General features: G+C 47.6%; 1 protein-coding gene across 1 annotated transcript in view; it reads left to right on the top strand.

Moving 5' to 3' along the window:
* Window positions 1-5870: 5870 nt before the first annotated feature.
* The window catches only part of PIP5K1C (phosphatidylinositol-4-phosphate 5-kinase type 1 gamma), a 53652-nt gene continuing 37966 nt past the window's right edge, over window positions 5871-21556 (top strand). Inside the window, exons 1-2 of the mRNA XM_056867641.1 lie at window positions 5871-5976; window positions 20744-20775. Coding sequence (XP_056723619.1) covers window positions 5871-5976; window positions 20744-20775 — 138 coding nt within the window. The remainder of the gene's footprint in view (window positions 5977-20743; window positions 20776-21556) is intronic.

The raw sequence follows: 21556 nt of genomic DNA, 5'->3' as shown, positions 1-21556 counted from the left end.
TATTCCCCAACCCGGAGCTGGCAACCCTACTTCAGTCACACAGTGAAGATCTTTGTGCTTTGGTGGCAGCTGCTGCCAAAAAATTATTTAAAATCTGCACAGCCAATCAAATCTCCAACGGCCAATCAAGAGCCTTGCTGGGCAAAAGCTCCATCTGGCCCTGCCCATTTTCTGAAAACATTTGGCGGGTGCCGGGAAAGTTGTTGACAGGTGCTGTGGCACCCATGGGCATCATATTGGGGTCTCCCTAATCTAGGCAAACCAAAATGGTGGTTGAGGTCTTGTGAGGTAATTTTGCCAGACCTCTTGTCATCGTTCTCAGAACTTTAAAAAAAAAAAAAAACTTTAAAAAGCTCTTGGTGCTTGCAGATAAACCATTTGTATGTGCTTTTTTCTCCCCTGGGTGGGAAGATTATCACCCCATTTCTAAAAAAAATTGAACACATGAAGCTGCCTTCTACTGAATCTACTGAACTTGGTCCATCAAAGTCAGTATTGTCTACTCAGACCGGCAGCAGCTCTCCAGGGTCTCAGGTGGAGGTCTTTCCCATCACCTATTTGCCTGGTCCCTTTAACTGGAGATGCCGGGGATTGAACCTGTGTTAGCCGAAATGCTCCTTTATATGGGGAAATTAGCTGAGCAATCGGTAACTATGTATTTATATAGTGGGTTCGCACTCAACTCTACCAGAATCCGTTTAATGAGACCTTGAATAAAGACAGAGGCTAGGAGTTCCAAATTAAACAGTGTTTATGTATTCAACATTCAAATGGCGCAACACAAACATACAGAGAGACTAGTAAATTATAGAGAGGAGTACAGAGACATTTGCCAATGTGGCAGGAGATCGTTGATTAAATATTTACCATATCTAGACGAGGTGTTGTCCAATTTCACGTAGGCTACAAACAGATTGAAAAAGAAGACCGAGATGGGGGGGGCAGGGGTTCCCCTAGACTTGACCAGCAAGGCGGAAGGGAGCGTGGTAAGGCTGCGCAGACCAAACCAACAGAGTAACGGCAAAGGTGCCAGGAAAGACCTAAGGTGACTAGAATGGGCCAGGGGCACCCCAGTTATACTATTTTTCTGGGGGCAGGAAGAGGGGTTTTACCCCTCCCAGGTGACAAAAGGTGACAAAAGGATTAAGCTGTGTCTACCGGGGCAGGATAGTGAGAATTTGGAAATCTTTTCTAATGCCAATGGCTTTCGCAACCCGTGATGGTCTGGAATCTCTCTGCTGATGTGATTAACATACAGGAACAATGGGTGCGATCTGTGCAAACGTCCAGGGATCGCTGCAGCTGGACTGGGGGGATGACTCATCTTGATATCAGGATCGTTGCTAACGATCCATTGAGCAACGGAGGAAATTGGGAGGGGGAGCAGTTTGCATTGAGTACGTGGCTGTCAGCTCTCCACGAAATGGCTGCTGCTGGAACAGAGGTTTACAGGAACATGGCTCCTCTCAGGTTCACTGGAGACTGTCCTTTGCATCTGGTTCCTAGCGGCTGGTTGCCCGGGCTGGCGAGAGCGGCTGTGTCAACTTTCAAATGAACCGCGCTGCAACCGCCCAGTAGCGTTTGGGGCAGGTGCGCGGCTGGAAAGTAGTAGGGCGCTTGTATAACAGGTTGCCAGGTCCAGTCCTGGAGTTTTAGGCAGGCCCGCATGCTATCACCTGGGACCTTCTGCATGCCAAGCAGATGCTCTACCGCTGAGCCACGGCCCCTCTCCATGGCTCTCCAGGGTCTCAGGCAGGGGTCTTTCACATCACCTACTTGCCTGGTCCCTTTAACTGGAGATGCCGGGGATTGAACCTGGGACCTTCTGCATGCCAAGCAGATGCTCTGCCACTGAGCCCCAGACCCTCCCCAAATTGTCACACTTTTCTGCAAATTGGGGGTTAGCAATGAATAAATAAATCTACCTTGGCCCTGGATGGTGCTTTTGTAGAATTTCGGAACCACCTGGTGAGCCCCACCCACGGCTATTAGATGTACGAAAAAGCTGGGAGCGGCCCAAGAAGAATTGCAAGTGGGAACAAACTGTTAGAAATTTTCAGCTGCAGGCCTAATCATGGAAGTCTCTCTACCCCCAGCTCTGTAAATTCTCAGGGACCTGAGAAAGCCAATTTCCTCAACTTCTCCTTTTCTCCCACTTCAACATTTTGGGCACGCGATGACTGCTTGGGCAGGGTGCTTTCAAACAGGCTGACAATCACCTTCCCTCCCCCTCCCCACAACAGACACCTTGTGAGGTAGGAGGGGGTGAGAGGGGTCTAAGAAAACAGTGACTAGCCTAAAGTCACTCAGCTGGCTTCATGTGGAGGAGTGCTGAAACCAACCTGGTTCTCCCGATTAGCCTCCGCCGCTCATGTGGAGGAGTGGGAAATCCAACCCGGTCCTCCAGATCAGAGTCCACCGCTCCAAACTACCGCTCCTAACCACTACACCATGCTGGCAGAAGTTAAGATTTAAGATTTAAACCAGTAACTTTCTGATTTGTAGCTCAGTCTTTTAGCTACTGGCTCTCACCCCTTGAAACAAGAAAAAAAAAACCAGTTCAGAAAGGAATCACATAACACCTTAAAGACTTATTGTAGCATAAGTTTTCATGGTCTGGAGCCTCTTTCATTGGATGCATGAAATGAAATCTCAGTCAGTGGAACATATATACACGGCAAAGTAGGGATGCCAGCCTCCAGGGGGAGAGGCTGTGGCTCAACGGTCGAGCATCTGCTTGGCATGCAGAAGGTCCCAGGTTCAATCCCCGGCATCTCCAGTTAAAGCAGTGGTTCCCAAAGTGGGCAGTACCACCCCCTGGGGGGCGGTGGAATTACCTAGGGGGGCACTGAAAGGCAAAGGGGCAGCAGGGGGGCATTATAGGTGGGCCCCTTCAACTGTGTTGTTCACTCATTTACAATAGATCAAGCTATGGCACCGTGTTGGCAAATTTGGGGCAAACTATCAGAATTCCTTTTCAGACTTTGAAGAACTGGTACCCCTGGATCAAGTTCCTCAGTTTTGTTGAATAAATTTCAACGAAAAAGTTTTAATTTGATTTTGAATAGACGTGCAGTTAATTGTGATTGTTTTGAATTTTTATTGCTATTCTTTAGTGCGTCATGCAAACCCCTATTTTGTATAATGCTTTTTATAGGATAGGGTAGGGGGCGCTGGGGTTGAGTTTGTGGGACCAAGGGGTTGGGTGGCCCGAAAAGTTTGGGAACCACTGAGTTAAAGGGACTAGGCAGGTAGGTGATGTGAAAGACCTCTACCTGAGGCCCTGGAGAGCAGCTGCCGGTCTGATTAGACAATACTGACTTTGATGGACCAAGGATCTGATTCAGTAGAAGGCAGCTTCATGTGTTCATGTAGGACCTGGAGATCCCCTGGAATTACAGTTAATCTCCAGACTACAGAGATCAGTTCCCCTGGAGAAATTGGATGCTTTGGAGGGCGGGCTCTACGGCATTGTACCCCATTGAGGTTCTGTCTTCCCCAGACTCCTCCCCCAAATCTCCAGGAGTTTCCCAACCTGGATGTGGCAACCCATAACCCCCATTCCCCGCTGGTGGCTAGGAGGGACCTGGCAACCCTACAGCAGAGGGAAAGAAGAAAACAAGAACTGTGAACTATGGGGTTACAAAAACATAAAACACAAGAGGTGTCTGTCCATCTAGTACATTTTTATCCCGCCCTTCCTCCAAGGAGTTCAGCGTACATGGTTCTCCCGTCTTCGTTTTATCTTCACAGCTCTCCGAGGTAGGTTAGTCTGAGAAAGATGTACCAGTTCAAAGTCAACCAGTGAGCATCATGAACGAGTAGGGTTGCCAACCTCCAGGTAGTACGAGGCTCACTATAAAGGACCCAAAGGCATGTAATAAGACAAGGCTTATAAATTACTGAATGCAATTTTACTATTAATAGCAAAGAGCAAACACAGAAACAAAACAAAATACACTCACTTGTGAACGTGTTAATGCACACGGAATGCCTCGCAGAGCTTAAACTGAGGAACACCAAACTGGTTTATGCAAATAAAAAATAATAATAAAGAAATTTGTAATCATTCAAATAGTTGCCACTAGGGCTTATATTCAACACACAGAAAACAGTCACTAAGGGCTGAAAATCTCTCAAATGTAGCAAACCGCATTAATATTCAATTGAAATGTATGTGCTTGCCACTTATAAATCACAAAGAACGTAGGAACAACAAGACAGCGGGTCCGTGGCTAAGGTCCATAGCAAGGATGCGTTTCGAAATCTTCAGCTTGCCGACCCAAGATGATGTAAGGACCGCAGTGGTGCGTGTTTTCAATTAGTGAATTGGCATGAATTTGGAATTCAAACATAGGAAAGCGCAATAGCAGCAATGCTTCATGAATTTCGCGCCGTTTCCATGGTTAAGGAAAATGTAAGACACCAAACAGGTTTGTAAAGTTCTTCAGATTCTATGGACCTTAGCCACGGACCCGCTGTCTTGTTGTTCCTACTTATGGTGGCCCCTTTTTGGGGTTTTCATGGCAAGAGACTAACCGAGGTGGTTTGCCAGTGCCTTCCTCTGCACAGCAACCCTGGACTTCCTTGGTGGTCTCCCATCCAAATACTAACCAGGGTTGACCCTGCTTAGTTTCTAGGGATCTGATGAGATCAGGCTAGCCTGGGCCATCCAAGTTAGGACATGTGTGTGTGTGTGTGTGTGTGTGTGAGAGAGAGAGTATAGATAGATAGATAGATAGATAGATAGATAGATAGATATAGACACACACACAGATATATACAGATATATACAGAGAGAGAGAGAGGTGTATATATATCATATATAGCATATGATAGAATTGTTGTAAATACACACACACAATATATGTTTATATATTGTGTTATGTATAACATATGACAGAATTGTTTTAGAGTTTTTTATATAAAACATGATAGAATTGTTTTTACTTATATACACGCACACAAAATATAGATGTATGTGTGTACACACACACTGATTTTATATTGTTTTTATATATATGTTTATATTGTTTTATGTATATATAAAAACAATTTTATTATATGAAATAGAATAATATCTATGTATTATATATAATATATATGAATAATACATAGATAGAAATATACATGCATACATACATACGGTATGTGTATATGTGTGTGTGTGTGTGTGTGTATATATATATATATATATATATATATATATATATATATATATATATATATATATATATATATATATATATATATATATATATATATATATATATATACACGGTATATTTGTGTGTGTGTATATGTATATTATGTATTTTAAACGCCGCCCTCTACAGCTGCCACCGAACGACCCCTCCCCCTTTTCAGGAAATGTTGGTTTATAAACCGATTGAATTATTTTGTATACTGTGTAATGTTGCCAGCCGCTCGGAGCCCGGAGAGCGGGATAACCCCCTCCCCCACCCCCCATAAATAAGTAAATAAAACATTATATTTATGGTATGAACTGATGCTAGCCCCCTTTGGGGCCGGGACGGAGAGCGGGGACATGTTTCTTTAAAAAGCAACAACAGGGCTCCTCCAGACTCTATGGTCGTCCTGGGGCTAGCGGGGCCGCCGCCGCCGCCGCTCTGGCCCCGGCGAGCCCATAGAGGCCGGCTCCTCCCCCCCCCCTCTCCCGCGCCGCTCTAGCCGCCGCGCTCGTGTGGCGGCGGTGCCCCTCTAGCCGCCGCGCTCGGTGGCGGGGCCTCCGCGGGCTGCGCGCGCCGGCCTCCGCCTGCCCGCCGGCCTCAGTCTCGGCGGCGCGAGCGGCTGGTCGGGGCCGAGGCCGAGGCCTCCCCCCGTCCCCGTCCCCGTCCCCTCCGCCGGCCATGGAGCTGGAGGCGCCGGACGACGCGGGCAGCGCCGGCGGGGCCGAGGCGGGGGCCGGAGCCGTCACCCCGGAGGCGGCGTGGGGGGCCCTGGAGCCGGCTGGAGGTGAGGGGAGGGGGAGGGGGAGGGGGAGAGGGAGGCCGACCCCCCCCCTTGGGGGAGAGGGTCTCTCCGGACCCCCAGCATCTGGACACCCTCCCTCCCCATTATTCCCATGATGATGGGGGCATCCCTGGTGGGTGCACTGGGGATGACTGGCCGTCCTCCAAAAAACCCCTGCTGCTACTCCCATCCTCATCCTCACCCTCAGGATAATAGTAGAAAAGGGCAAGAGTCCAGTAGCACCTTAGAGACTAACAATAATATTTTCTGGCAGGGTAGGCGCTTTTATGAGCCACAGATGTCAATCATATTAAGATATCCCATGATGGATTGGGATGGATGGATGGATGGATGGATGGATGGATGGATAGATAGATAGATAGATAGATAGATAGATAGATAGATAGATAGATAGATAGATAGATATGGGCAAGAGTCCAGTAGCACCTTAAAGACTAACAAAAATATTTTCTGGTAGGGTATGAGCTTTCGTGAGCCACAGCTGTCAATCATATTAAGATATCCCATGATGGATTGGGATGGATGGATGGATGGATGGATGGATGGATAGATAGATTGATAGATTGATAGATTGATAGATTGATAGATGCAAGAGTCCAGGAGCACCTTAAAGACTAACAAAAATATTTTCTGGCAGGGTATGAGCTTTCGTGAGCCACAGATGTCAATCATATTAAGATATCCCATGATGGATGGATGGATGGATGGATGGATGGATGGATGGATGGATAGATAGATTGATAGATTGATAGATTGATAGATGCAAGAGTCCAGTAGCACCTTAAAGACTAACAAAAATATTTTCTGGTAGGGTATGAGCTCATACCCTGCCAGAAAATATTTTTGTTAGTCTTTAAGGTGCTACTGGACTCTTGCCCTTTTCTACTACTGCAGACAGACTAACACGGCAACCCACTGTGAATCATCAGGATAATGGAGATGATCCCGTTATTACCCCCGTTATCCTAACTGATAGCACTTAATCATCGTTATTTCCCATCGTTGCTGATATCGCCGTTATTATTATTATTATTGTGGTGGTTGTTATTGATGCCGGCGTAATTATGATGGTTGCCCTCTTGTTGATTCTCTTGTTAGTCGTCGTCCCCCAAACCCCACCACCTTAAAGCATTTCCCAAAACTGGATGCTAAGTACCCCCCCAACTGCCTTAGAGCATTTCCCAAAATTGGATGCTAAGTACCCCCCACACTCCACGGACTTAGAGCAATTCCCAAAATCAGATGCTAAGCCCCCCCCCCAAATTGTCTTAGAGCATTTGCCAAAACTGGATGCTAAATGACCCCCCCCAACACCACTCCACTTTCTCATCTCTAACAAAAAATCAAAAAAATACCAAACTTGTTTTGCAAATGAGCCTTTCCGGCAATATTTTTAGTACAATCCGCAGCTGTACTGGTTTATGGATCTTTACTAGGGAAGGGGGTAGAAGCCACACCTGGAGCCTTTTTTAGGTATTACTTTTTCTCCCGCCCTTCCTCCGAGGAGCTCGGGGTGGGGGCCGTACTTGGTTTTCCCTCCTTCCCTCCCATTTTCACAACAAACCTGTGAGGTAGGTTCGGCTGGAACAGGCGACTGGCCCAGGGTCACCCGGGAGGCGTCATGGGGCGCAGGGGATTTGAACCCGGGGACTTCCCGGCCCGGATCTGATATTCTAACCACGACGCCGACTCGGTAATTATTTCTATTTGGAGAATGTATATGCTGCTCCTCTCCAGACAGCACCTTAAGGCATTTCACATGACCTAAATACTGTCTCCTATGACCGGTTGTTTTTCAATGGGGATGTGTTGAATCTTAAATCTTTCTGAATGGTCTTGTTATCACTATTGTTATTAACAGTCATGTTAATATCAGGGGTTGTTCGAGAGTAGTATTGTGCACTGTTATTGCTAAGAACAGTTGCGATAACGTCATAGCCATCCTTTCCGCCCCGCAACATACCTTTCCCAATTAGGACTTATCAATCATAGGAAAGCTTTCACCCTCGCTAGGTGCCAGGTATTGGTGTGTGTTGTGTGTTAAGTGCCGTCAAGTGCCGACTCATGACGACCCTATGAATCAATAATGTCCTCCAAAATGTTCTATCTTTGACAGTCTTGCTCAGATCTTGCAAATTGAGGGCTGTGGCTTCCTTTATTGGGTCTTCCTCTTTTTCTCTGCCCTCAACTTTTCCTAGCATGACTGTCTTTTCCAGTGACTCTGTCTTCTCATAATGTGACCAAAATACGACAGCCTCAGTTTAGTCATTTTAGCTTTTAAGGTCAGTTCAGGCCTGATTTGATCTAGAACCCACTGATTTGTTTTTTTTGGCCATCCGCGGTATCCATAACACACTCCTCCAACACCACATTTCAGAGGAGCCGAAAGTAGGCTCCAGGTTTTGGAGGGAAGATATAAGAAGGTCCCTGTAGCAGAAAGGCTTTGCCCTTGTGGGTCAGGGGATATAGAAACTTCAGAACATGTCTTGATGCACTGTTCATTCTACCAAGAAGTCCGCACAAGGGTTCTTTCCCCTTTGTTTAACACTTTCCCTGACCAACCAGATGAGTTTCTGGCTAAGAAGCTCCTAACTGATGAAAAATCACAGTTTACACTCTTGACTGCCAAATTCTGCGCTGCCGCTATTAAAATATGTCATACCCTGACAGGATAAGAGTAACAGAAATACTTTATTGCTCAAAATATTAAGGGGGTGACACCAAGTTATACGATGTTTATATAAATTTTATTCATACATGTAATGTGTAATTTTTAGGCTTAGATTATTTGTAGTAGCAGTAGTAGCTGTTGTGGTTTTCTTATTATCTGTTGTGGCTGTTGTTTTTTCTGCTGGTCAGTGACCGTATTAATACATTATTATTATTATTATTATTATTATTATTATTATTATTATTATTATGGCCTCATGGGGAGCAGGGGCCCTCAAAGGCCTCTTATCCATCCACTAACCAAAGCTAGATTTGCTTAGTAAGGTTACTGTGAGCTTTCCAGTTATACCCTGACTCGTTAATAATCTTGGGGAGTATTAGGGGGATTTGTGGCATTATTATGCTTGGAATGACGGTCATGTCGGTGGTGAGGGCTCTCGATAAGGGAGTTGGGAGAAGGGCTTTGGGTCAGCCGCAGAGCGCTTGTTTTTCATGCAAACATCCCAGGTGTGAGTGTGTATTTTTTGGGAAGTATTTCTGTACTGCTCCCCCCCATTATGTTCAAAGCACATGAACGCATGAAGCTGCCTTCTACTGAATCAGGCCCTTGGTCCATCGAAGTCAGTATTGTCTACTCAGACCAGCAGCGGCTCTCCAGGGTCTCAGGCAGAGGCCTTTCACATCACCTACTTGCCTAGTCCCTTTAATTGGAGATGCCGGGGATTGAACCTGGGTGAACAAGGAGTTTAGAGGGAAAGTCTGATGGCAATGCTGATGCTGTGAACCTGTGTTTTAGTAAACTAAACTTTAAATGTTCACATACACAGCAGTCTCATAAGTTTCCGAACCTAGACGTTTGAGATGAAGATTTTATGAACTCTCATAGACAAGCACATTAGTAAAGGATGTCAGTGTTTCTGCATCCTGGTTTTTGGCCTGAAGGCCACAGAGCGATTCCTAAAATCGGATGCTGAGCCCCCCCACACCCCACCACCTTAAAGCATTTCCCAAAATTGGATGCTAAGCCCCCCCCCCTCCACTGCCTTAGGGCAATTCCCAAAATCAGATGCTAAGTCCCCCCCCCCAAATTGCCTTAGAGCATTTCCCAAAATCAGATGCAATCAGATGCTAAGCTGCCCCCCCCCCCCCGGGTTGCTACAGGATCCTCCTATGTAATTTTTACACATTAAACAGTAAAGAAAATTGCATAGTAGGATTGTAGAAATCTGGAACGAACCAGAAATCTAAAAAGTAGACTTGAAGCATAGGCTAAGTATTAACATGGCACATTAAAGGATGCAAAAATGACATAGTAGGATCCCATAGCAACCTATAGGATAGCAACCTACTGGGTTGCTACAGGATCCTACTATGTCATTTTTACAAATTAAACACAACACATAGTTAAATTGTGGAACTCCCTGCCCCAGGATGTGGTGATGGCTGCCAACTTGGAAGGCTTTAAGAGGGGAGTGGACATGTTCATGGAGGGCTAACCATGGCTACTAATTAAAATGGATACTGGTCATGATGCATACCTATTCTCTCCAGGATCAGAGGAGCATGCCTATTAGGTGCTGTGGAACACAGGCAGGATAATGCTTCTGCAGTCGTGTTGTTTGTGGGCTTCCTGGAGGCACCTGGTTGGCCACTGTGTGAACAAACTGCTGGACTTGATGGACTTTGGTCTGATCCAGCAAGGCCTTTCTTATGTTCTAAACAATGCAGAAAATTGCATAGTAGGATTGTAGAAATCTGGAACCCACCAGAAATCTAAAATAATAGACTTGAAACATAGGCAAAGTATTAAAGGATGCAAAGATTACATAGTAGGATCCTACAGCAACCTATAGGATAGCAACTCGTACACCAGGGGTGGGGAACCTTTTTTCCGCCAAGGGCCATTTGGATATTTATAACATCATTCACGGGCCATACAAAATTATCCACTTAAAAATTAGCCGACCAAGCCCCAAGCAGGCAGCTGCCCCTGATGACAGCCCCCCACCACCCACCGGTGCGGGCCTGGGTGGGTAAAGGTTAATACAGTTTCTTGGGCGGTCCTAGCAGCTCCATAGCTAACGACTCTTCTGCAAGGGGGAAAAAAGGTTCCTTTTCTCAGCAAAATAAACTCACAATTGCCTTGAATAGAGGGTATTCCTGTCCGCGGGAGGGGGCGGATCGCCCGTCTCAGATACTTCTGAGCTAGAGATCTGCCAGGACCCATGAAGGGCCAGACCAAATGATTTCGAGGGCCTTAAATGGCCCCCGGGCCTGACGTTCCCCACCCCTGCTGTACACAGTAGTATAGACCACTGTCCCCAATAATTTATCTAAGTAACTCTGTAAGCCATTTCGTACAGTGTAACCTTATTACCTCTGTAGAAAAGCCCTCTTGAATAATTCAGTTTTGCACGGTTACATCTGGGGTTGAGGATGCCAGCAGATAAATGAGGCTGTTGTGGTTCCTCAGCCGTCTTTTCCTCGTTGTCCTCAGTTTAAATTTTGCCAGCAGCTGTTTCTTTCCCCTTTGCCTCTTGAAGCGCTTCCCGGATTTCGACAGCGTCGGCCCTGCAGCAGCGATCTTTCGGAAGTTTGTCCAAGGTTATGGATAGATACTGAAGCCCGCGTCTGTAGCCTTGGGGCAAACTTCAGAGACCGACCTACAGTTTCTCTTTAATCCGGTGGCGAACACTTTGAGGGAGAGAGTCCCAACGGGTCTGCTGTGATCTTCGTCACGGATTTCTGTGAGGGCAGGCCAGTTCTGTGAGGGGAGAGCCAACGGGTATAGCGGTTAAGAGCGGTGGTTTGGAGTGGCGGACTCTAATCTGGAGAACCGGGTTTGATTCCCAACTCCTCCACATGAGTGGCGGAGGCTAATCTGGAGAACCGGGTTGGTTTCCCCACTCCTCCACATGAAGCCAGCTGGGTGACCTTGGGCTAGTCACAGCTCTCTTAGAGCTCTCTCAGCTCCACCTACCTTTCAGGGTGTCTGTTGTGGGGAGGGGAAGGTGACTATAGGCTGGTTTGCTTCTTAAGTGGTAGAGAAAGTCGGCATATAAAAAAACAACTCTTCTTCCTCCTCCTCCTTCACAAACAATTCAAATCATGCTATTGCTGAATTCCGTCGTACATCTTGAGGGCCAGTAAATTTGGATTCTCCTGCACTCTTCAGTGCAGCTGAAACATTACAGTGGCTATGGGCATGCTCGCCAACATTTTCTTTTATTCCTGGAGAAGGACTGAAGTCTTTGGCTAAAAAGATGTATCCAGTGAGCACGGCAACTGTACATTGTTAAGTGAAAACGTCCTCCGTCATTGTCTTTGCCACGTTTGCTGCATTGTAAATCCCAAAACTGCACTTCTGACACTTGAATTTTTGTGTGTGGCTTGTTGTTGTTTTAATGGCTCCGGTGTGCTTGCATTTCCTGATGTTTCTGTTGAGAGCCAGCGTGGTGTAGTGCAGTGGTCAGCAAACTCATTAGTCAATAGAGCCAAATATCAACAGTACAACGATTGAGATTTCTTTTGAGAGCCAAAACGCCTTTTAACAACCATTCATGCACGGGAGGTTTTGCCTTGCATTTGCCGCTCTCTAGATGTACATTTTCCCCATCTGCATTCTCAGAACTCTGCAGGGGGGCTTATTGTTGTGTTTTGAGAATCTGGATGGGGAAAATGTGCATCTGAGTGGCAAATCCAAGGCAAAACCTCCCATTCATAAATGGTCAATAACCCCCCATGCAGAGTTTTGAGAATCTGGATGGGGAAAATGTGCATCTGAGTGGCAAATCCAAGGCAAAACCTCCCGTGCATGAATGGCCAATAACCCCCCATGCAGAGTTTTGAGAATCTGGATGGGGAAAATGTGCATGAATCAAACATGGCTTCCCCCCCCCCGGGCCCCGACCTCCTCCTCCTTGCCGCCGCCTGGGCTCCTTCCTTCCTTCCCTCCCCAGCCGGTGTGCCATCCGCTTGTCCGCCCATCCTCAGCGCCTCGGCCTCGGCCTCCTCCGCCAGCCAAAACCAGCACGAAAAATCCTGCCCGCTGATTGGCTGCCGCCGCCCGCCTTGGCACCGCCAGCCCTCGAGCGCCGCGTGCAAAACCCGGCCGTGCTGTGAGGGGAGGGAAAGGGGGGAGGAGGAGGAGGGCGCTTTCCAGAGCCGCACTCAAGGGCCCAAAGAGCCGTATGCGGCTTGGGAGCCATGGTTTGCCGACCACTGGTGTAGTGGTTAAGAGCAGTGGTTTGGAGCAATGGAGTCTGATCTGGAGAACCGGGTTTGATTCCCCACTCCTCCACATGAGCAGCAGGAGGCTAATCTGGTGAACTGGATTTTTTTCCCCACTCCTACACACGAAGCCAGCTGGGTGACCTTGGGCAAGTGTGCTCTCTCAGCCTCACCCACCTCACAGGGTGTTTGTTGTGGGGAGGGGAAGGGAAGGTGATTGTAAGCTGGTTTGAGTCTCCCTTAAGTGCTAGAGAAAGTCGGCATATAAAAACCAACTCTTCTTCTGCTGCTGCTGCTGAGGGAGGTGCTGTGGATCAGTGGCAGAGCATCTGCTTGATATGCAGAAGTTCCCAGGTTGCCTCTTTTTCATGATGGCACTCCTGGGTGATCTGCATGCAGATCCCCCCCCCAATAATATATGCACGCGCTCTTCAAATGATGTTTACCACCAGGATTTTACCACCGCAGCCCCTAGAAGAAGATTGCCTCTGTCTACCTGGACACCCACCCAAGTTGGCTCTCCCGGCTCCTTTGGAAGAAGGACTGAAGGAATTTGTCCTTCTAATTCTCCCTCCCGCCCCGCTTGGCAGCCACAGCTGCTGCCGCTTGCTGCGGCAAAACCCTGCAAAATTGGCCTTTTGGCATGTTTTGTTGGACTCCTCGCAGCGTGCCTGTCGCATTTCTTTTCTGCAAAAATGGGCCCAGGCTGGCTGGGAGGGGTTTGAGAACCGCCAGGCGCTGCTCGGGCAAGGAGAGGGCTGTGCCTCCATCTTAACTTTTGAGCTCTGCCTGCCGTTTCTGTTCACACCCTTGCTCACATGAACACATGAAGCTGCCTTATACTGAACGAGACCCCTGGTCCATCAAAGTAAGTATTGTCTACTCAGTATTGTCTACTCAGACCAGCAGCGGCTCTCCAGGGTCTCAGGCAGAGGTCTTTCACATCACCTACTTGCCGAGTCCCTTTAACTGGAGATGCCAAGCAGATGCTCTGCCACTGAGCCACGGCCCATCTCCATGGCTCTCCAGGGCCTCAGGAAGGGGTCTTTCACATCACCTACTTTCCAAGTCCCTTTAACTGGAGATGCCGGGGATTGAACCTGGGACTTTCTGCATACTGAGCAGAGGCTCTGCTACTGAGCCACAGCCCCTCCCCAAAGGCTGCAAGGCTGGATCCTCAAAACTGGACACTGGGGAACCCAAAATCCGTATTATCTTCTAGCTGCCATGTGCGTTTCATCTTCTGTCGCCTCGAGCCCCTGGCTTCGCAGTCTTTCTGACTTGCTGAGCTTTTTCTTTTGTCCTTCCGACAAAATGCACTTAACAATTTGGGGGTGGATGGGGAAGGGCTGATTGTAAGGAGGGAAGCAAAGAGAATCATTATTGGGGTGGGGGGCACAGAGGAGGACAGTCCGAGATCTCTCCCTGCCCTTTGTGGCAGGCTTGGGCCCGGAGGAAGACGAGTCTGCATGTCGCTCATCACCTGGGCGACTTCTGCGAACTGTCGTCTCCGTGAGCCGGAGTCCTTTATTCCGTTCCCTACGTCGTTGGCTGCTGCCTGCCGCCCGACACGCCAGCTGCAGAGGTTTTAATTACGGCTCTCGGATGAGGCGGCCTGGTAGGCAGGCAGCACGAACACAGATGGAACAATTGTCAGCTGCCGTCCCCCTCCCTCTGCTTCGGCTTGGGGGGGCTGCCGAGTGGGCCGTTGGTTCTTCACCCGTCCCGTATGAGTTACTCCTTGACTCCAGGCTGGGAGCCAATGGCCCAGATGCTGATTTCAAATCAGTATTTATTTTAATATAGAAGAAGAAGAAGAGTTGGTTTTTATATGCCGCCTTTCTCTCCCACTTAAGGAAGAATCAAACTGGCTTACAATCGCCTTCCCCTTTCCACAACAGATACCCTGTGAAGTAGGTGGGGCTGAGAGAGCTGTGACTCGCCCAAGGTCACCCAGCTGGCTTCATGTGTAGGAGTGGGGAAACAAATCCAGTTCACCAGATTAGCCCCCTCCGCTCATGTGGAGGAGTGGGGGATCAAACCCGGTTCTCCAGATCAGACTCCACCGCTCCAAACCACTACACCAGCTTACTATCTCCTTCCCTTCCCCTCGCCACAACAGACACCCTGTGTGGTAGGTGAGGCCGAGAGAGTTCTAAGAGAGCTGTAACTAGCCCAAGGTCACCCAGCAGGCTTCATGTGTAGAAGTGGGGAAACCAACCTGGTTCACCAGATTAGCCTCCACCGCTCATGTGGAGGAGTGGGGAATCAAACCCGGTTCTCCAGATCAGATTCCATCGCTCCAAACCACCGCTCTTAGCCCTTACACCATGCTGGCTTTTATTTTATTTATTTAAATTTATAGCCTGCCCTCATTCCCAGCAGGGCCAGGCTCAAGGCGGGTAACTACGTTTAAAACAGCATAAAACTTCAGCTTCAAACAACAATAATCATAAAAATTACTATAAACATCCAGAGGGCATTCTCGTAGAAGGGTAGTAGTAGCCACCGTTGACCCGGACTAGTAGCTGACCCTCCCTCCCAAGTAGCAGAAGCTGGGGGGGAGAGATGTGGAGGCCAGCACCCATGCAAAACCTGCGGCGGCTCAGTGATAGAGCATCTGCTTGGCATGCAGAAGGTCCCAGGTTCAATCCCCGGCATCTCCAGTTAAAGGGACTAGGCAAGTAGGTGATGTGAAAGACCCCCGCCTGAGACCCTGGTCTGAGTAGACAATACTGACTTTGATGGACCAAGTTATACTGATTCAGTATAAGGCAGCTTGATGTGTTCAAGTTTGATTTAGCCAAGTGGCTTTTGTAACTGAGATAGCTGAGACCTGCTTCTCTTGTCTGCTTTGGAAAAATCCAGTCGCCTCTTTGGGGTGGGCTGGGCGGCTTCAGCCAAATAGCTGTTTGTGGCGAAATGCGTCACGATGGCGTGGATGAAAAGGTTCCATGTTCCAGGCTGTGCCAGTTAGCTGACTTGATAGTTGCATGTAATTAGCTGAATGTACATAATTAGTTCCAGCGTGTCCCTCTCGCTCCCTCTAAGCCAAGGAAGCCCCCGGCTCGGATTTCACCTCTGCCATGAAGTCATAAAGGGGTGGCTTTCAGTCACTCATTAGGTCTCCCCCACCTCATGATATACATCTGTCCTAAGAACATAAGGAAAGCCCTGCTGGATCAGACCCAGGCCCATCAAGTCCAGCAGTCTGTTCACACAGAAGCCAACCAGGTGCCTCTAGGAAGCCCACAAAGAAGACCACTGCAGCAGCATTTATTTTGCCTGTGGTCCACAGCACCTAATGTAATCGGCATGCTCTTCCTATACTGGAGAGAATAGGAATGCATCATGACTAGTAGCCATGGATAGCTCTCTCCTCCATGAACACAACACAAGAACACAAGAAAAGCCCTGCTGGACCAGACCAAGGTACATCAAGTCCTAAAGTCTGTTCACACAGTGGCCAACCAGGTGCCTCTGGGAAGCCCACAAACAAGATGACAACAGCAGCATTGTCCTGCCTGTGTTCCACAGCATCTCATAGAATAGGCCTGCTCCTCTGATCCTGGAGAGCACAGGTGTGCATCATGACTAGTATCCATTTTGACTAGTGGCCATTGATAGCCCTGTCCATCAAGGGCAGCCCCTCGTAGGGCGCATTGCAGTAATCCAACCATGAGGTTACAGAAGCATAGATCAGCGTGGCCTGATCAGTGGAGTCTAGATGATGAGAAAGTTGGTGAATCAGACACAGCTGATCGAAGGCGTTCCCGGCCACCGTACCAACCTACTCTTCAAACAGCAGGGCAGGGTCCATAAACGCCCCCAAGCTCTTAGCCTCCTCTGAAAAAGCCAGCGTCACTCCATCTAGGACGAGTGGATTTAGATGTATCCCTAAAAAGTTGAATGCACAAAGCGTCTCCCGCGGCTGGCAGATTTCCGCTAGCTGCAGGCAGGGTCAACCAACGCTGAGCAAAATGTTCTTCAACTTCTCCATTTGTTTCCCGAGGCCCTGACGTCTAGCAGGTTGAAAGCCCTGAATCCGAACTCGTTTTCAGGGCTGTGGAGCGCTCTGGCCGTCGGCTTTGCCCCCCAGCAGGTCCTCTGCCAACCTGTTTCCTTTCCCCCCTGCTTTGCTCCACCAAGCAGGGGTCAAGCAGCGGATGCCATGACAAGAGAGCTCTCTGGAGCTAATTGAATTAGTGATGCGCAAAGGGCATAAAAAAACCCCTCCAAAATGGTGAATGCTTCCTGTACTCCACGCGTGGACGATTGTAACCAATTGGTGATATTCCTAAAGAGTGGTTAAGAGCGGTGGTTTGGAGCGGTGGAATTTAATCTGGAGAACCGGGTTTTATTCCCCACTACTCCACATGAGCGGCAGAAGCCGATCTGGTGAACCGGGTTGGTTTCCTCACTCCTCCACATGAAGCCAGCTGGGTGCTCCTTGGGCTAGTCACAGCTCTCTTAGAGCTCTCTCAGCCTCACCTAACTCACAGGGTGTCTGTTGTGGGGAGGGTAAGGGAAGGTGATTGTAAGCTGGTTGGATTCTTCCTTCAGTGGTAGAGAAAGTCGGTATAAAAAAACCAACTACTACTACTACTTCTCACAAACATACCCCTGAATAATTTCTGTGATTGTAGCAGGGTTTTCTCTGGTCCCTAAGACTGTAGGGTTTCCTGCCCCCAATTTTCCCACACAGTCGTGTGCCAGAATAGGTGGAACTGAAGGAGCAAGGCTTGCATGTGTGAATGGACCCCTACCGGTTGCTTGCCCTGAGGCTGGAGTTAAATTAGTTTTTTCACCAGGCCATCTGTCAGCTTGCTTATGAGATAAGTATGCTCTTAAGGTTCCCGCTGAGTAGCCAGTAGAGCGACCTCCCCCTTTTTTTGGCCATGGTGATATTGCAAAAAGAAAAAAAGAAAGAAAAAGAGTTGGTTTTTCTCTCCCACTTAAGGAAGAATCAAACCGGCTGACGATCGCCTTCTCTTCCCCTCCCCACAACAGACACCCTGTGAGGTAGGTGGGGCTGAGAGAGCTCCAAGAGAGCTGTGACTAGCCCAAGGTCACCCAGCTGGCTTCATGTGGAGGAGTGGGGAAACCAACCCAGTTCACCAGATCAGAGTCCACCGCTCATGCAGAGGAGTGGGGAATCGAACCCGGTTCTCCAGATTGAAGTCCACCGCTCCAAACCGCCGCTCTTAACCACTACACCACACTGGCTCTCAAATAGGATTTTTACTGTTTTGCCCCTGAAGAATCTGTATGGCGTTTCGTTAGTTGCTTTGGGGGCCAACTGTTGGGTTGAATAGCAGAATAAAAATAAGACAGGTAAGTGTGTGTACGTGCGTAGAGCTCCTTCCTCAATCCCTTTTTACCCCAGGGCTGCCGGCCGTCCCCTCTCCTGACCTGGGCTGTGCTTAGCACGGAACCTATTAGGTGCTTACAAGCTGGGCGGTAAAGCTGCTTGCGATAATTACTACTAATCTCCTGCCCTGGACCTCTGACAGCGCGGCGAAAAGAAATTAGCCGGTGCTTCCCCTGGAATCTCCCTAGAGCAGGGATCCCCTAGGCGCCGTGGTGCCCGCTGACGCCTTTTCTAGCGCCCACCAAGCGTTTTTAGGAAGCGGGCCGGGCCAGACGGGGCTTTTGCCCATCAGGGCTTCTGATTGACTATTGGAGATTTGATGGGCTGGTCAGATTTTTTTTCAAAAATGTCGCTTTGGCAGCCGCCGCCACCACAGCACAAGTATCTGCACGGTGTTACTGAAGTTTAAGCTGCGGCAGTCGTTTTGCGGCTGGCCCCGCCTCCTGCAGCAGCCATTTTGCTGCCGCGCCCAGCACACCATGTCAGAACTCCAAATGTGCCCGCGGGCTCCAAAAAGGTCGGGGACCTGCGTGGTATAGTGGTTAAGAGCGGTGGTTTGGAGTGGTGGACTTTGATATGGAGAACCAGGTTTGATTCCCCACTCCTATACATGAGTGGTGGACTTTAATCTGGAGAACCGGGTTTGATTCCCCACTCTACCAGGGTCATCTAGTCCAACCCCCTGTACAATGCAGGAAATTCACAACTGCCTCCCCACCCACACTCCCAGCCACCCCTACTCCATGCCCAGAAGTTGCCCAAGATGCCCTCCCTCTCATCATCTGCCTAAAGTCATAGAATCAGCGTTGCTGACAGATGGCCATCTAGCCTCTTCTTAAAAACCTCCAGGGAAGGAGAGCCCACCACCTCCCAAGGAAGCCTGTTCCACTGAGGAACCGCTCTGTTAGAAAGTTCTTCCTAATGTCTTGGCCAATATCTTCCTAATGTGTAGGGGGGAATTCATTTTGGGTTGGTGATGTGAGTTTTTCATACTTGCGTTTTGACACGCAGCGTTCTTAGGGAGAAAGAGAAATGGAGGCATTCTCACCACAGCCTCTAGTCACCCTACAAGCAAATGGGGTAGTGCAATACTCTTTTTTAAAAAATCAAATTTTGTAAGAATAAAAACAGAACATAAACAAAACATATTGAAAGCTGAGATTATTACAAAAGAAGAAGGAATCAATCCACAATCCCCTTTACAAATAAAACATTACCACCATTATACCAATGGGAAAGACAGATATGTCCATAATGCTAAATATAAATACAAACAGTATATAACAAGATATTATAGAGCATTAAATTAATGATTGTCCTAATATTTTTTATCTTAAATTCTTTAATTAACCACAATATTTATACTCACCAGTATATTACCTTGCATTCATGGCTCATTACCAATGCTGATTTCTCCACACCCATCTCTCCCCTGGACATCACAGACTCTTCTGCATACCACACCTAATCCCATCACGCCTGCTATTCACATTTACATACTGTTAACATTTACATTCTAATGCTTGTCTGAATTCACTCTCCTCTACTTAAAGACAGATGGATTCACATTCTAGTTGTATCTGAAGAAGTGAGCTGTGGCTCACGAAAGCTCACACCCTGCCAGAAAATATTTTTGTTAGTCTTTAAGGTGCTACTGGACTCTTGTCCTTTTCTACTACCAGTATATTAAAATGAACTATAACACAATATAGCTAAGAGGACATGATGTTAATTGTTATATTTCTACTAAAGGTTAGTTGTGGTTTTATATTTCTAATAATTATTCCCAAAATTTTAAAAAATAGGTTCCCCCCATATTTGAACTATATTCAATACAATATGGCCAAGAGATTTTTCAAAATGTCTAAATTTCAAATTACCTCAATGTACTCCTTTTCTATCCCCTACCATTTTTTAGGGACAGTATAAATAATATGCTTTCCATTTGTCTTGGGAACACTTCCGTTGGTCTTTCGTTCACGTCAGTTCTTCGCCATCTTGCTTTATTGTGTTTATTGTATTGTTTGGAGTTTATAATTTTAAAGTATGTTTTTGAGCAAAGTTTCCCAAACTTTTTGAGTCATGGAGCCCCTTTCAGGGGAGAAATTTTGTCACGGAGCCCTAATTTCCACCTTGCACCTATATACTAAACTGAACGACAGCTGTATTTTTCTTTTCAATTTTTCTTCACGGAGCACTAGAAGACGCTTCGTGGAGCACCAAGTGCTCCACGGAGCACAGTTCGGGAAACCTTTGTTTTAGAGTATGTTTCAACTGATGTTTTCTGAATTTTGACGTGACCCGCTCTGAGCCCGGCTTGCTGGGAATGAGGGAAGGCTGTAAACGCAATAAATAAATAAATGTATTTTGCCATTACTGCACATTCAGCTAAATTGTGGATTTGTGGTGGATTTGAAGGGATGAAGGAACGGGCGTTTAATCCCCCCCCTTACCCTGATGTTCTCCTTGTCTCCTTAGGACTGGGACCTAAGAAAATGGTTCTGACGGAGGTGAGTGCTGGTTGTTCTTCTCTCAGAAAGTGTGTGCATTGCAAGCCAGTCCTCTTCACGGCAGATATGCAACTTTGCACTGGCTTGTAAAGATGTCAGACATAAGGAGGATTAACTTCCTGTTTCTGTAGCAGAGATGCAACCCAAGAAGGTCTCGGTTCCTGCAGTAATTAAAGTATTCCCAGTAGGTACACGTGCGTGAACGTAGCTCCTTCCTTCCTTCCTTCCTTCCTTCCTTCCTTCCTTCCTTCCTTCCTTCCTTCCTTCCTTCCTTCCTTCCTTCCTTCCTTCCTTCCTTCCTTCCTTCCTTCCTTCCTTCCTTCCTTTTTTCAGGCTCCCATGACCCACAGGTCTTGAGCAGTTAATGGGAAGGTTCCCCCCCCCCCATTTCTTTAAGGAAAAGATGATGGAGAGATACTTGGCCACTGGAAGTGTTATACATGGATTTCTATCCACCAGCAAAAAGGGAACTGTTTTAACGGCCTGTTACGGTGGCAGGTAGTTTCGTTAAAATAGGAGTGATCCATTGGTCATGTTGGTCTTTAAAATGGGGGCTCTCTAGCATTGCCTCGGTCGCTTTATTTTGCATGCTCGGCAACCGAGCATCAAGTGAAATATGTTACCGATCAAAATATGATCTGTAACAAGGATTTTCTAAAAAGACTTTGAGGGACATCTTCCATGGATGAAACAACTCACCCCGCTGTTAGCAAGGTGACGATTGGTCCTCTTACAGTTAAACTGTTGTGGGTTTTTTTGCACGGTTTGGCCATGGCTGTTG

Source organism: Euleptes europaea, chromosome 2 (genome assembly GCF_029931775.1).
Source record: "Euleptes europaea isolate rEulEur1 chromosome 2, rEulEur1.hap1, whole genome shotgun sequence".
In the NCBI taxonomy this organism is placed as follows: domain Eukaryota; kingdom Metazoa; phylum Chordata; class Lepidosauria; order Squamata; family Sphaerodactylidae; genus Euleptes; species Euleptes europaea.
The sequence above is the reverse complement of the archived record's forward strand: the minus strand, read 5'-3'. Positions and strand labels throughout refer to the sequence as shown.